The sequence below is a fragment of the Falco punctatus genome (assembly GCF_963210335.1).
Source record: "Falco punctatus genome assembly, chromosome: 4".
NCBI lineage: Eukaryota > Metazoa > Chordata > Aves > Falconiformes > Falconidae > Falco > Falco punctatus.
Window position 1 is genome coordinate 21,486,733 of NC_137583.1, and position 14,826 is coordinate 21,501,558.

A 14,826-nucleotide genomic window follows, 5' to 3' on the forward strand; every position below is an offset into this window, starting at 1 on the left:
AACTAGCTGAAGATGATTGGAAATTCTACCCTGAAAAAGCAAACTTATATTAAGGGGGAAACATCAACAGCATTGTTACCAGACTGTCTTGTTCTGGACTGAAAGAATCAGCAGTTCTTAGGTAACTCATGTCCTGCTTTTGGCAGGAGTGACCACACATCCACAGGAGCTGCAGTTTCCCATGTGCTACCATCAACATCCTGCTCTCAGTAATGTTTCCTCAATTCTTCTTAAAGAAACAGAGTTATAAGACAAATTCCCATGAGAAGGTAAATAGTGATCTATAAAGAGGATGCACTATATCAGAGATGTAGAGAAACCCATCAATCAATTTAAAGCCCACAAGTCTTGAACAGAGAGGAAATGTCAGTTCACTTAGTGTTTACAGCTGTATGAAAGAAGTATATAATCAAGGAGATGAAGTGAAACCTAGTCCTTAAGGGCAGAAAAGGCTTGAAAGAGTTCCTGAAATGTATCAATGGGACAGATAGAAAGACAACACATCCATCCTCGTGTCAGTAAGCTATATATTTTCCTCTTGCTGTAGGGTAGAATTATGATTTGACAAATAGGAATGAGTAGAAGAAAACATTCAGAACAAATAAATAGTTAACAAGCAAGTTCACCACAGATTAATTGAACTGACAAAATGGTATCCATGAACAAAGCCTTTGCCACTGCGTTTCTTAAGCTGGAGATGTGAGCTGTTGACCAACAGGCCTGAAAAATACATTATCTGAAATAACAAGTCTCTAGAGAACAGAACAGAGTTTTGTCATCTGTAAACACTGTATTTATGATTCAAAATGATATGTGTGGAGATGAAGTACATTGTGTGAACTGTGATAAGTTCCATACTATCTCAGGATGCTTAGGAAGTATTTTTATTTAAAAGGATGGTGTTTTTTTTTTTTAATTTAAACCCTCACTTCTGATTTGCAGTACCTACAGGGGAAAGAATTATTATCCATGCATACAGCTTCCATTACAAGTGTTCCGTCTCATACTTTAAATATAATAGGAATTAGTTAGATATTGAGGAATTTGGAAGACATACCATACCAGAAGGGATAGAGTCGGATTTCCTATAACGTTAATACAAGTAAGACAAAACAAGCTCTTTAATGTGTCCTGTACACTAGAAAATAAGATTGCTCTTAGAATTTCATATCCAACTTGGTAGATACAGCCAATAACCAGTGCAGAGAATGAGCATTTACAGGGACACCAAGGTTAACTGCATAGAAACCATTGACAATGCTTTTGGAAAGAGGTTCTCCATGCCATTGAAAAGAGACTTAATGGAGCCAGAGCAGATGGACACACCCCTTCAGGCACTCCTTCGTATAGACCAGCTGCTTCTTTCCTCAGGATGAGTCACTTCACAGACCCAGTCCCACCCACACATCACACAGAGGGAAGAAGAACATGGTTCTGACAGTTACCGGCTTTGTTTTCCTTTGACCTGAAGGAAAACCTCTGTACAGCATTTGTTAAGAGAAGCTACTATTGACATAGTTATTTTTGAACAGACTGCACTAGGTAAAGCCTTCAGCCTTCCTGCTAACCTAGCAACTCTATATCCACTTCTTTTAGCAATGGATGAGGTAGAAAAGCAAGAACCTAAGAAAGCAATGTGTTATTAATTGAAGTTACCTCACATATAACATCAAGAAGTAGGAATGTAGGAATGAGGAGAGAGAATACAAGCCCAAGAAATATTTCTACTAACCATTTTATCTAGAGAAGCATTTTTCCAGAGAGGCCACCACAGTGCCAGGCTCCCCTAGGCCCGTGCCACGAGGAGCCCCAGAGAAGGCAGGCCCTGCAGGCACCCTTAGGCCACTCAGCTGCTTATTGGATGCTGTAAATACTTTTCCACTTCCAAAAATATTTAAAGCTCAAGTTTAACCAATTTTAGGCTTTTTTGATACAGTTGACAAGAACAATTGTGCTACTGCTTTTTTGTATACGTACTTCTTAACTGAGACTGCCGATAGCCTGGTTTTGCTTATACCAGTGAAATGAGCAAGTTCATTTTAACAGGGGACAGAGTCTCTATTAGGCAACTATATGATAAAAAAAACAGGGGAAAAGTACAGAAGAGTTGCTCTAACAGCTTTCACAGTAGCTTTAGACCTTAAAAATAACTCTCAGAGAACAAAAACCTTGCAAAGTTGTGCTAAAGCTGTACTAAAAAAAGTTAACACTAAAAGAGAAGCCACTCTGTATTACTACAAACGTTAGTGCTTTTAACAAAAATCAAGCACACATATTAAAAAAACAAACAAACAAACAAAAAGACCAAAACAACCTTGTAAAGTCGTAGCTTAAATATTAGATCAAACCAGCCCTTAAAAAAAAAACAAAACCCAGCCCGTAACGCGCGTGTCAGCAAGGCTGTGGGGCCGGGGGGGGAGGAAAGGGCATGTGTGCAGTGGTTCTTTGATCGCTTTCTTTCCTAGCTTCAGTTCTGTAGGTCAGCAGATTTTTTTCCCCTGATGTAGTTAACATGTAGTGTTATTTTACTATTAAAAAATATTGGTTTATATTGAGCCAGGAGGTAGAAAAAAAGCACATAGGAAGGAAGTCTGGAGAAGCCTTTCTTTCTGTGGTTATGTGTGAGCTTGATACGACTATGATTAAGAAGTTACTGCCTAAGTGATAACACTGAGCACAGGACTGTAGGGTGGACTGCTGTTTATTTGCTTGGAGGTGAGGTCTGATATAAGGCCTGTTTCCTTCATGCTGGCTCCTTGTAGAGCGTTAGGAAGTTCCTAATCATAGGAGCAGCAGGGTCACTGGTGTGCTTGCACTTACTTGTGCGTGAGCGCTGCCAGGGGCTGCAGCTGGGATGCTGAGGTGGTAGGCTTTTCTCTGTGCTGATGTTATTATGCTAAGGCTACGTGAAAGAAAAACAAACACTCTTAAGGAAGTAAGAATGCTGCCCACCTGCTAGGTGGGGGCGTATGTAGCAGCCTCGGGCAGCAGCAGGGTGGTGAGGAAGGAGGGCTGCATGGAAGCATGGCGTAGGGAGCTGGTGTGTGGAGAAGGTGCGATGACATATGCATTGTGTAGAAGGGTCTTTAGCTTCTGTCGTGGGTTGCTTCTGCCTTTTATATTAAACAGTCTACTTGGTAAAATGCATAATATTAACGTGAAGGTTTGAATTGTATCTCCCTTTATAAAGCTGAGTGCCTTAGTCATGAGTTTAGAGTCCCTTTCTCTCTGCTCCTGTTTCTCAACACTCCTATGAATCTTTAATCCTCTCCTGCCAGCTTTGGCAGGAGGGAGTCTCTTCCCCGAGACCAGCCTGTCTCTGTTCTCCTGCAGAACAGGCAGTATTGATTTGAATTTTCTTGGACTGAGAAATGCACTAAAATGTTAAATTCCCTAGACTAGTATATCAGCAGTGATTATCAGCTGCTCCTCTTTCCCAGCTGTGCTCTGAGAGGCAGAGCTCCCAGCTGACAGGTGTAGGCAGTGCTCTCCTGCCTGGCCAGGCTTGGGTAGTGCTTGGTTGGAAAGTGAGGTGGGCTTCACTGACTTTGGGGGGCTTCTGGGATGAGAAGTGAGACTGACACCACATTGTCATTGGCCTTGGATTAAAAACAACCCTACTGCATGCTAGTGTTGCAGCACTAATGAAATAGCTTCTACTCTGGCATGTGCATAATGAAGTGTGTACTGCTGTAATTATCCCTCCGCTGACACGGAGCCCCTTTGAAGTAAAGGCAAGTCTGTGCTCTCCCAGGCATCCACACAGAGTCAGCAACAGTGTTGGGATCACTGTCTTTTGCAAACAAATATCAATTTTCAGTGCTGAAAATATGTTAATTTGGGCTGAGACCAGTCAGCTGTATGTGTGAAAAGGAGCGGTACTCTGATAGTTGTTATGCCATAGCTAGACAGAATTAAAATTAATTACTTGAAGGTGATTATATTTTCAGGCTTGTCTTAGAAAACACCATTGCACATGGGTGTTAAATTAGAAAATTGAGAGTAGAAAATATATTAATAATATTTTATTGTTAGTTTTTGTGAACTAAATCCTGAAACTTTCATAGTGCTCTGAATTTTATGTCGGCCCAGATATCAGAAGGGTTCTCTTTGGGGATAAAGCTCCATGAGGTTAGCAGAATTTTGTTTGTAACCTAGTGATAAATCATAGATTCTCTTTATCTGTCTTTGATATAAGCTCCACTTCCACTGTAAGCGATTTCCTTCAAAAGTTTATGGAAAAAAAACCCCGCAATCTGGGACCAAGTTCTGTTTACTTGGTCCATATCTAAAGCACCACTGAGTAAGGACTCATCCAAAATTACTCTAACTTGTTTCTTGCCACACATAGTGGCATGCTGTGATCTGTGAACATTTTGGGAAGCACTACCTTCCCCAGCCTCTTCTTTCTCTTAAGTCCCACTATGTAGTTTTACCTCACACATTTATTTTTCTAAAATATCACACATTAACTAAGTAGAAAGAGCAATAGGAAAACTGGGCTAATTCATCTGGCATGGAAAACCCTCTGTTCCTTTGCTTCAGGCATGTTTATTCATCTTCAGCATCGTATGAAAAGTGGCTACTCCAGAGGGAAAGCTACAGCCAAACAGGCCTATGCACAAAGGAGAAAAAACAAAATAGAGGGGAAAAAAGCCCACAAAACTCTTTGGTGCTGATAATAGCTAAGACTTGTGTAAGAACTTTTATGCTGAAGCGCTTTTATAACAGTCTCTGAAATTCGGTAACTCTGAGACTGTTATGGGTGTGTTGAATTGTGATCCCAACCACTACTGGTTTCAGAAATCCTGTGGTTAAATGAAAAATACCCCACATCCAAACTAAAAAATAATTGTAACTTTATTTTTCTTCCATAAAATAGCTGGCAGAAGCAATTTTCAAGTTCATTTAAGCTAGACTTAATTAGCAGGTTACTATCTCTTTATAATTTGTCTTCTATGCCTCTACTACCTTCTGTTCAGCATCCCCTTCACCAGATTCTTCCTGGCTGCTGATTTACTCATGCAAATGGATGTAACCCCAGAAGTGATAGCATGGGCCTTTCCTCATTTCTTTTGCTTGTTATTGGGTCTGCTACATATCTGATTTATTCAAAGTGACCCAAAATGGAAATATTTAAGTAACAGTAGCTTCTTTTATAATGCAACTTCAGATTTGTAACCTATTGCATCTATTGATGTTACTTTCTAAAAAAAAGAGTGTAGGGTAGACTCCTGGTATGTAATGTCTAAGATATGCCTTAGAAGAGAAAAAAGTTTGGTCTACAAATTTGGTTCCTTTCTCTTGAGTTTTCATTCAAATCCTGTTGAAGTCAATTAAAATTGGGGTTTCCTACAGAGTTCAGTGGAGCTTAATTGGGCTCTAGGCAAGAACGGCCTGCAGATTGGTGATGCTGGACCTGTATTTGGAAGAGTGGTCGTGTTTATATCCCTTATACTGGCGGGATAATGATTTAAATATGAAAAAGAAGGGCCTGCACTTGTTCCCAGTTAATGGGAAAATTCATCAATAGGCCCTAAGGCAAAGGTGGAGTACAGACAGTGAGAGAGTAACGGAAACTTTGGAAGATGAAGTCAGCTGGAACCTCCTGAGAACTGAAACCAGGACAGAAAAGGACTGACTGTCTTTCACTGATGAATTCATTCACAGATTGACCTCATGAAGAATGTCTGTGTAGTATAAAGTTGGCTTTAATAGAGTTTTATTAGGATTTGGATACTCTGTCCTATAGAGACTTTAGCTGTGTCACCAGGTCCTACAGCAGGAATCTCTTTTTTGATTGCATGCCATAAAATGGTCCATTGTGGCCATCCATTTGGTGTCTTAGCAGGTACACTGGTTATAGTGGGTCAGCACTTTCTTCAACCCTGGAATTGCCAGCACCAACCTTGCTACTAAAATTTACTCATTTCTCATTAGGTACACTCTGCTGTCATGGAAGCCTGGGCACCCAACTATCAGGTCCAACCACTCCAAGCAGTTTTGTTGCATGTAAACCCATATATGCATTTGTGTAGGTGTGTAGGAGGAGGAAAGCAAGGGTTCCAGTTCTTGCAAAAGGGACGTCAGGGTACCAGCTCTCAGATGTTCTTGTGAAATCTGAAAAGACTGCAGATCCAAGGCATTTATTCCACAAAAATCCCAAGTTTACAACATAGTGTTTAATAGAAGATAGATTAAAGTATTTACCCTGCAAATCTTCAGCATTTTCTGTGTAGTCCCTAACTTGCAGGTTAGAGAACTTCAAAAAATGAGTTGAAACCAGAGTTTTGCCCACACCAGTCTCTTTGGTCTGTTTGTTCAGCTAGACTATAGTCATCAGACTTGTGCCTGAGACAAGAACAGTATGTATACAGTATGTCTTTGGAAGACATATGCCGTCATGGCTACATGGCTTATATCTAGCTATAGGCTGATGCTCCCTGTGAAAGAACCCACTCATCTCCAGATGATAGATACTTTAACCAGGTACCTAAAAGTACATGGGCGTGTGATTGTGAAAACACAGTGCTTTTACCTTGTGTGTATGCCCACATATATGTACACTACATGTGTTGTATTATACTATGTAAGAATTGTTGCATCTACTGTACCTCAGGAAAAAGTTTAGCATTAAGCTGCAGTAAAACAGAGCCTATTGCAGGATTTTGCCAAGTATAGAAAGTGTCATTGATTGCTCCCTGGAGATGCATCATTTCTAATGAGAGTCCTAAAATGTTAGAAGATGATAACGTAAAACTGCACAAAACTACTGGAATTTGCAGACTTATTACCATACTGAACCCACGTTGTAAGTGAAGGGGGGGGGGGGGGGGGGGGAAGGAAGAAACGTAAATAATCTTTTTTTCAAATGGGATTGTTGATGGGGGAAATGTGTAAAAATGAAGCTGTTGGCAGAACACTGTTAGCTTATGAATTATACATTTAATTAAGGAAAGCTAAACTGGTAGATTTTGAAACTTCTGATTTACTGTGTCTTATTAAAGACAGAATTTCAGTCCTGCTCCCGCTGTTGGGTGCTGGCAGTGGTGCGGAGCAGCCGCAGCGTGGGGCTGGCGGGACACCCTGGGTGTACCTGCTCTGCAGCTCGCTGTGTTACAAGCACTGAACCAGCTGGCTGCAGTGCTGATAGCGGTGTTACAAGGCTTGGGCAAAAAGCCCTTCCTAAAAGCAGGGTCCTTAGATGGTAAGCTCACATGGAGATCTGCCCTTCCAGGATGGGCTAGTCAGATAAATTAGTTTTAAGTTGCTTAGACTATAGACATACATTATTCAGGTATGCATTATGAAACACTGTATGGAAGAAGAGGGCAGAAAAGGGTTTGGAAGTCAGAACAGGAGAAGCAAAATGAAAGCAGGTATGGAAGATAAGGAGGGAAGGGTCAGATGTACAAAAGGATCAAATATTAAATAATATCCAAAATATAGTGTGCAATTGAGCTCTCCTTTCTTGAGAATCTCATAATAAAGCTCCATGTAACCAGTTTCTGTTTTCCATATTCAGAGTGGAGAAAGGAGCTGTAACAATGACCAGCAATTAATTCAGAGGGAAAGTATTTTAAGTAGAAATTATTTACTAAAACAGCTTTCTCATGGTGTTGCAGCACTGCCATTCCTACTTAAAAATAGTCTAAGAAGGAAAATGAGAAGTAACAGGGGACAAAAACTTTTGTGACCTTCTGAAGTGGCTTAAAATGAGTTTAAAACTAAAGCAGTGCTTACCTTGCCTTTGCTAATTTGTGCATCCCCAGTGGTTTGCCCTGTAACTGACTTGTGCTTTCAACTGGCAATATTGCACTTAAGCACTAGTGGGAAGCAGTTTATATTGGGAAGAGTGCATAATATGTATCTGGTGTTTTCTAGGCTTGTCCTATACATGGATCTTCAACAATAAAACTTTATATGTTCAGGAAGACAGTCGCCGCTTTGTTTCACAAGAAACAGGTAATCTGTACATTGCCAAAGTAGAGCCGTCAGACGTGGGCAATTACACCTGTGTTGTAACTAACTCGAAAGCAGAGCAAAGTGTGCGGGGGCCACCCACTCCTCTCACTCTCCGCAGTGATGGTAAGTTACTGGGGCACACTAGTCTACAAGCATGCACCCCGATGCTAACCGGGCCGTCTCCACTTATTGGGAATTGATACTGCTATACATCCTTATGGAGGTAAAAGGCTCCCAGGAAAAAGCTGTGCAGTGGGACATGATCCCACTGTTCCTACTGGTTTGAAATGAGATTTAAACTGTCAGCAAAGGGGTGATGAGATAAACACATGCTAAGAAAGCAGTGCTCAATATAATTGAAAAATAGCAAGAGAATGTCAAATGGTACATTAATGTTTTTCATCTTACGGATGCCTGTGTTGAGGTTTAAATCTGGCAAAGCTTTCTATATTTATTATCCAGGTGTAGCTCAAATATTAAATCTGGAAAGCTGGTTCAAAATGACTCATTGATTTGAGAAACTCACCTGCACATATACCAAATACCTTTCTGGCAACACTTCTAATTAAATGTTCACAGTGAGAAATATATACCTGGGAAAACTTTACACAAAGTTTGTTTTGCAACTTTGCTGACCTAAATTGCGATATACTTGTATTGTTTGTGAAGCAGTGGTGACAATCAGTAACAAATGTCTGTGTAGTTAGGTTTCTAGGATAAATAACTCAACTCTGCATTATAGAGTAATAGTTCCACTATGAGACTGTGCTGCTTATAGTAAGATCGCCCAAACCAAAGTTATAGTTCCCCAGCTCAAAACTTGGTAATTTGGTACAAATTATAATTGTAAATGTTTTAGACCTTTTCTGTTTTCTTGCTTTGCATCACTATTTCTTTTCTCAGACTCATTCTATCAGTTTTTTTTATCTTCTTCCATTAACTTTGGTGGCCTTGGATTAGGTCCTAAACAGGCAGTCTCTAAGGCAACGATGCAAACTCTATGTGTAATATTAGCCAGATCCCTGTTAAATATAAAATAAGAATTGGTTTATTTTCAGTGTGGGATCTGGACAAAGATGTGATGGTCAGGAGAATAATCTGGTTCATATCAGTCATTCCTGTTGCAGTGAGTTATGCTGAAAGATGCATGCACATTTAAGAAGTTCAGCTAAAAGTTTAGTTTGCTAAAGCACCTCCTGGAAAATTAAATGCCCTAAACTGATACTGGATTATCTGTGGTTTACCAGATGTTCTGCCAGATTTTCAAATGTGATTATTGAGTCTAACTACATCAGCCTTTCTCATGGAGCTCACGTTTGGATGTTTTAGTTTTAAGTGTTTGACTGGTATTTTGGATACAGAATTCTGTGTTTTGGATACAGAATTCCATAATCTGTCTTGCAGCCAGTATGTATCCTGTGTCCTGAGAAGTGACCAATATTAAAGGCATTGCTTGTTAACACCACTTGTTAAGAGGTGCGAACCCTGAATCATCTCTAAAAGTCTTAATGCACAACACACATGTACATGTGGAACTTGCATGAAGTCATGCTCTTCAACTCTTGGATGCATAAAATTTAACACATTTCACATAAGCCTTCAGCATAGGGTTGAATTTCACCCCACGGGCTGTCTGCTCCGTAGACATCACGTGTTGATTGCCACAGGTGGAATGCAAAGGCTCTAACATTATTAATGCCATCCTTTCCTTTACACTGAAATTCTGTTGTACTAGACAGGTCTGAGGCTCAACTGGAGTGCTAGCTGTTTTGATGTTCAACAGGTGTGATGGGGGAGTATGAACCAAAGATTGAAGTACGTTTTCCAGAAACAACATATGCAGCGAAGGGCTCATCTGTTAAACTGGAATGCTTTGCCCTTGGAAAGTAAGATTTTTGTCTTTTATTAAAATGTGCGTTCTGACACTGTAAGCACAGAGAGAAACAATGATTCTTTATAATTTGCAAAGTAGAGTATTTTTGGTCAGAATTTGAATTCATAAAACTTTTTTTTAACCTTATCTTGGTTTGATTGTTTCTGCACAATGTGATCCCAAGGAAATGAGGAAGAAAACTGTATCATAACTGAAGATGACTTGGTTGCAGCTTGAAGTGGTGGGAGGAAGGGAGGGGAGGGAAAGTCAGAACAAAGACTACACTCCTTGGGAGTACTTTTAAGTCTGAGACCTGGCTTCAGGTTATAGCATTCAGTGTAACTGCAAGTTCATATCTGATCAGTGTCAAAAGAGGAATGTTTTTGTGTGGCATTGTTGTTAAGAATGAAACCTGGGGAAACAGGATGTGGTTTGAGAGCACACAGGCTGTCTAGAATGGATCCAACAGGTTCATGTGGCTCTCGGCACCTTCTTCTCCAAAGCGATGCTGAGGAGCCCTGGGAAGCCCTAGCAGTAGCCCTTCCTGCTAAAATCTACAAATCTATTAGGCTTCTGGTAGTCCATGTTTTTCCTGGGCTGCTTATGCTGTTGTATTCATTTACAGAAGCAGTAGTGCATTCAGACAGCAAGGGGTGCTCTGTATTCAAAGAGCAGATAGTTAACTGAATGAGCATAACTGCCTACAAAAACTTGTCTTTCCAGTGAGGATCAGTTTTCCCTGGAAAAGCTAGAATAACCTTAGATTGTTGACCTCTATTTAGTTTAAGTTCACTTTGACAATCCATTTTCAGGCTGTAAGCTTTTAAAGTGTTTAGAGCTTTCCCAGAGGTTAAAAGCCTGACTTGCAGACAGCACAAATTAATCAAATGTTCCTCTGGAACCTACGCTGGGAAGTAGAAAAATAAAGCAAATAAAGTTAATAAGATGGGAAATGGCCTTTGCTTTCTGATGAGATTTTTATATAAACTAATCTTACGGCTAATTTTTATTAAGAATGAAGAATATTCCTAGAGCCATCTTCAAAGGCACATGCATATTTTTGGCCCAAAATGAGTACCAGACTGGAACACTCTGCTAAAGCTGATTTTCCTTTCCAAATACTGTCAAGCTACTTCTCTTTAAATACCTCCTTAATTGTGTGTGAGTCAGTGCAGGCTTTACATTTCAAGTTGTCATTTCGTATTTCCATCTGTTGCATGGAAAGTGTTTAACAATGATACATTGACTGCAGAAAAGCATTTCAAAAACAGAGTAAATTATATGTACAAAACAGTGCCTTCTTCTGAAGGGGTAAAGATGGGTCATGTTAATGTGGCACGCAAGTTTTTCCATTTTGAGAACATCTTAAGGACAAAAAAAAAAAAAAAAAAAAAAAAAAAGAGGTGTGCTGATAGGATGTATAAAGAAATCCCATAGCAAGCACAGTACCTTCTATGCTGTGCTCGAGTGGCTGAGAGGGTTAATGCAGCTTTAATATATATTCTCCTCTTCATATATAGGACTGCAGCTGCAACCAGTGCTGCCATACTTCCCTGGAGTTCTGCTGCATAAATACCAGTGACCTATGGGCAGAACTCTATTCTTCACAAGTTTGTTTATAGCATGTTGCTAACGTGCATCCAATCTAGTGTGCATTTGAGAGCTGCTGTTTGTGCATAAAAGCTCTTTAGTGGTGTTGCTGGAGAATTTCCCCTCTAGATTTTTTTGATAGATTAGGTGTCTCATACAGATCTGTACTGTTTTCAGTCTGCTTTTTTCCTCTCTGAACAGAGCCTTGAACCACATTTTCACTAGCCTGTCAATCAGTGAAAAAGCTTTATTTGAGACCTGGTGTTTATATGTGAATAAAGCAATAGAAACAGGTTGCAGGTGAAGTACTCTTAACTTATTAGATAAAGCCAGATTTCTAAAGGTATCTAGGTGATCAGTGGTATTGTTAAAAGCTTGAAGTTTCCTACCTCCAGCTGTTTACAATTGCAGTTAGGCACACATAAATGCAGCAGTGTGGCCATCTGCACTTTTAGATACCTAAGTTCCACTAAAACTCTAGCCCCTACTATTGTCTGTTTATGTTAAAATCAGTTCAGCTCCACATTTGTTGAGCTATACCTCTGATCTGCCACAAGCACTAACGGTTATTATCTCTCTTGGATTTCAGAACTGCTTTCCCATTATCCATAATTTTCTATATTCATACTGTTAGTCCACTGGTTCAGACAATGCTGTCAGCTGCTACTACCTCTGCACTTTGAATAACAGAAATCTTTCACATCTAAGGCAGATTATAGGCAACCTGCTGTGGTTTTGGTCTCCGAACGTCTTAAATGATAGTACTTTTATGGTATTTAGAGAAATAGCATCTCTTTTCTATATGGAACAGCAAATCATACGTATTGGACCTTGCTCAAAAAGCACTTCCACATTTAAAACGCCAGTACAAGAGGCCAGACTTGTGGTCGAGTTTTAAGATGCTGTTTTACCTGGGGAAGCTCAAAGCCACCGAAGAAGTTCTCCTTCAGCCAGGCTGTGGGAGACGCAGAGGCAGGTATATTCCACCTAGCTCTGTTGCAAAGCTCTTTACATTTTCCATGAAAATGTAATGACTGACTCTGACAAATGGTCTTGTAGCCCAATCAAACTCTTGCTTGTTTTGAGGAAAATAAATATAAGGGGCCCAAAGAGTCTGTATTTGTTCCTGGAAAGAAGGTTTGAAGGTATTGATCCCGAATGGACAAAATTGCTCAGGCCAGCTCTTGACTCTGAATCCTATTTTGTAGAAGAGAGACCATGAATGGAAGATTTTGAGAAGTAAATTAGTCCCCACTGTGATGGAAATACAATTGGGCAAAAAGAATGTAAGCAGCATGAGAGTATCTGATGATTGGCATGAGGAATCTAAACAGGCAAAAAATGTACCTTGTAGTTAATTCTTTAAGAGGGAAAACTGAAATATGAAACAGCAGTTTGACTGTTTCAAATGCTGCAGCCTGTGGCAATTTAATAGAAGAAATGAGGTTTTGTATTCTGCACTAATATTCATTATGTTGACAGTGTTAATAGTGTGCCAGTATTAGAAGTCAGGTTTTGGATCAAGCTATATGAATCATGCCATACGTCTTAAATTATTGTTCACTATGTCTTTGAGGGGATGGAGTACCATGGAAAGAGTTATGTTCAGTTCAGTTACTGTGCTGCTTTCTGTAGATTTCTTCCAAAGTAACTTTTTCCTGTTGCACAAGTAAGAGTAGTTTCTGTAATGAAAATAAACAAAGTAGTTTCCATGTCTGGTGCACATATTTATTAAACTGTGCCTGTGTTTTACATATTTCTTCATTCTTTTCTGAAAGATAGGGAAATAAGCAGTTTGGAATCCCTGCAGATGGGCCATTGCCAGCTGAGGTTGTAAAGAGCATATGTGAATAATATAAAACAGGATTTCTTTCAAAACAGAATATTCACTTTTCATAGAAAGGCCCCAGATACTCCTGTAAATGTATTCAGGGAAGGGTTTTTTTAGAGGCTGTTAGTGTAAGTAGGTAATCACAGAGCTACAAGGGGTTTCCAAATAACCATCTACATTTACATAAAAATACCAGGCTTCACGTCTTCATTAGATAGCTCTTCTAGTATATTCTCAAGGAGGTTATGTAGGAGGCTGTAAAAAAGATCCATTGCGGTGTTCTAGAACCATATATATATGAAGGACTTCTGCCAGTGGTTTGCTATTTTCAGCCCATGTTCCTGATAGAGGTAATACCTTAAGATTTGTACTTTAAGAGATGAGCAAGCAGCTCTGAAAGATCCTCTCTTACATTAGTCGAGTGGCTTGTGACCACAGGAGAATGAGGCACAATACCAGGTTTCAGGAAATTTTGCTGCTTTGCTGTTTCCCAAGCGATACATCAAGCTGATTAGAAGCCTGAGTGCCTTAATTATGGTGCCCCTTGGATCTTAATTCTTCCTTGTGTCAGCAGTTGATGCAGACATGACAGCAGCTTTCAAACCTCAGCTTTGTCTCATTTGTTTAACTAGGCATGGTCTTCATTGCTGAAGCTGTAGATTTAATTTTATTGTGAAGTGCCCTCAGATCCATAGGACAAAAGATGAGGCACAGATGCAATGCATCACCTGCCTGCTGAGTCTTTGCTGCAAAAAGTTAGAACCTTCATCTTGGTGCGGGCTGTAATGCTGCAGACAAATTAATTTCATGTTCAGTGTGACAAGACTTGTCACCAACCGAAAAATATTCTCCATCGCCTTTTCTTTCTGAGTTAGTAACTTATGGTTTTGTGATTCCGCTGCCTGTATGGTAGAATATAAATTAAATTAGTACTCCTAGATGCTCTGAAGGTTTCAAATAAATTGCAGATTTATGTACAAAGACACTCTCATATTTATGCACTGTTTTCTTATTTGCTCAGGTGAAAGCAAGACTTTGTCTATGAAGTGTAATAAATTTAAAAAGTGTACTCATTGTTTCTTTATATATTCCAAAACTTTTTAGCCCCAAGCAGTTATCTGTTTTGATCTGGTTATTGATAGTGACTGAATGAAAAAAGACCCACCAGCTGCAGGACCACCCCAAATCTGCATGGGACGGTACTAGCCTATGTAGCAATGTCAGGTACTGGCCCTCAACAGAATATGATTATGCAGTTTAATCCTACAAAAATTCATAAGGCTGTATTTATTAAACTAGGTTTTGTATACATTTATTTGTACCTAAAGGACAGTTTCACTTCTTAAAGCATCAACTTGTAAAATAGATAATTTGTTACAAAAAGCAATTTCATTAAGGTAAACTTGACATGTAAGTGGAGGGGTTTTTTTACCTTGAAAGTTTTCATGTGGCCTGTAGTAATAGTCACTGTTAAGAGGTTTGGTTATAAAAATGTAAACTAACATCAGAAGAAGGAGAAACCAGCCAAAAAACCTGCATTCTGCAGAATACAGTGACTGAAAATGCT

General features: G+C 39.5%; 1 protein-coding gene across 4 annotated transcripts in view; it reads left to right on the top strand.

The window, feature by feature from the left end:
- LOC308062777 (contactin-6-like) overlaps positions 1–14,826 on the top strand; it is a 169,137-nt gene that overhangs the window by 100,810 nt on the left and 53,501 nt on the right. For all 4 annotated transcript variants that reach the window (XM_080384700.1, XM_080384702.1, XM_080384701.1 and 1 more), the window contains 2 exons: positions 7,885–8,088; positions 9,749–9,851. In XM_080384700.1, coding sequence (XP_080240826.1) covers positions 7,885–8,088; positions 9,749–9,851 — 307 coding nt within the window. The remainder of the gene's footprint in view (positions 1–7,884; positions 8,089–9,748; positions 9,852–14,826) is intronic.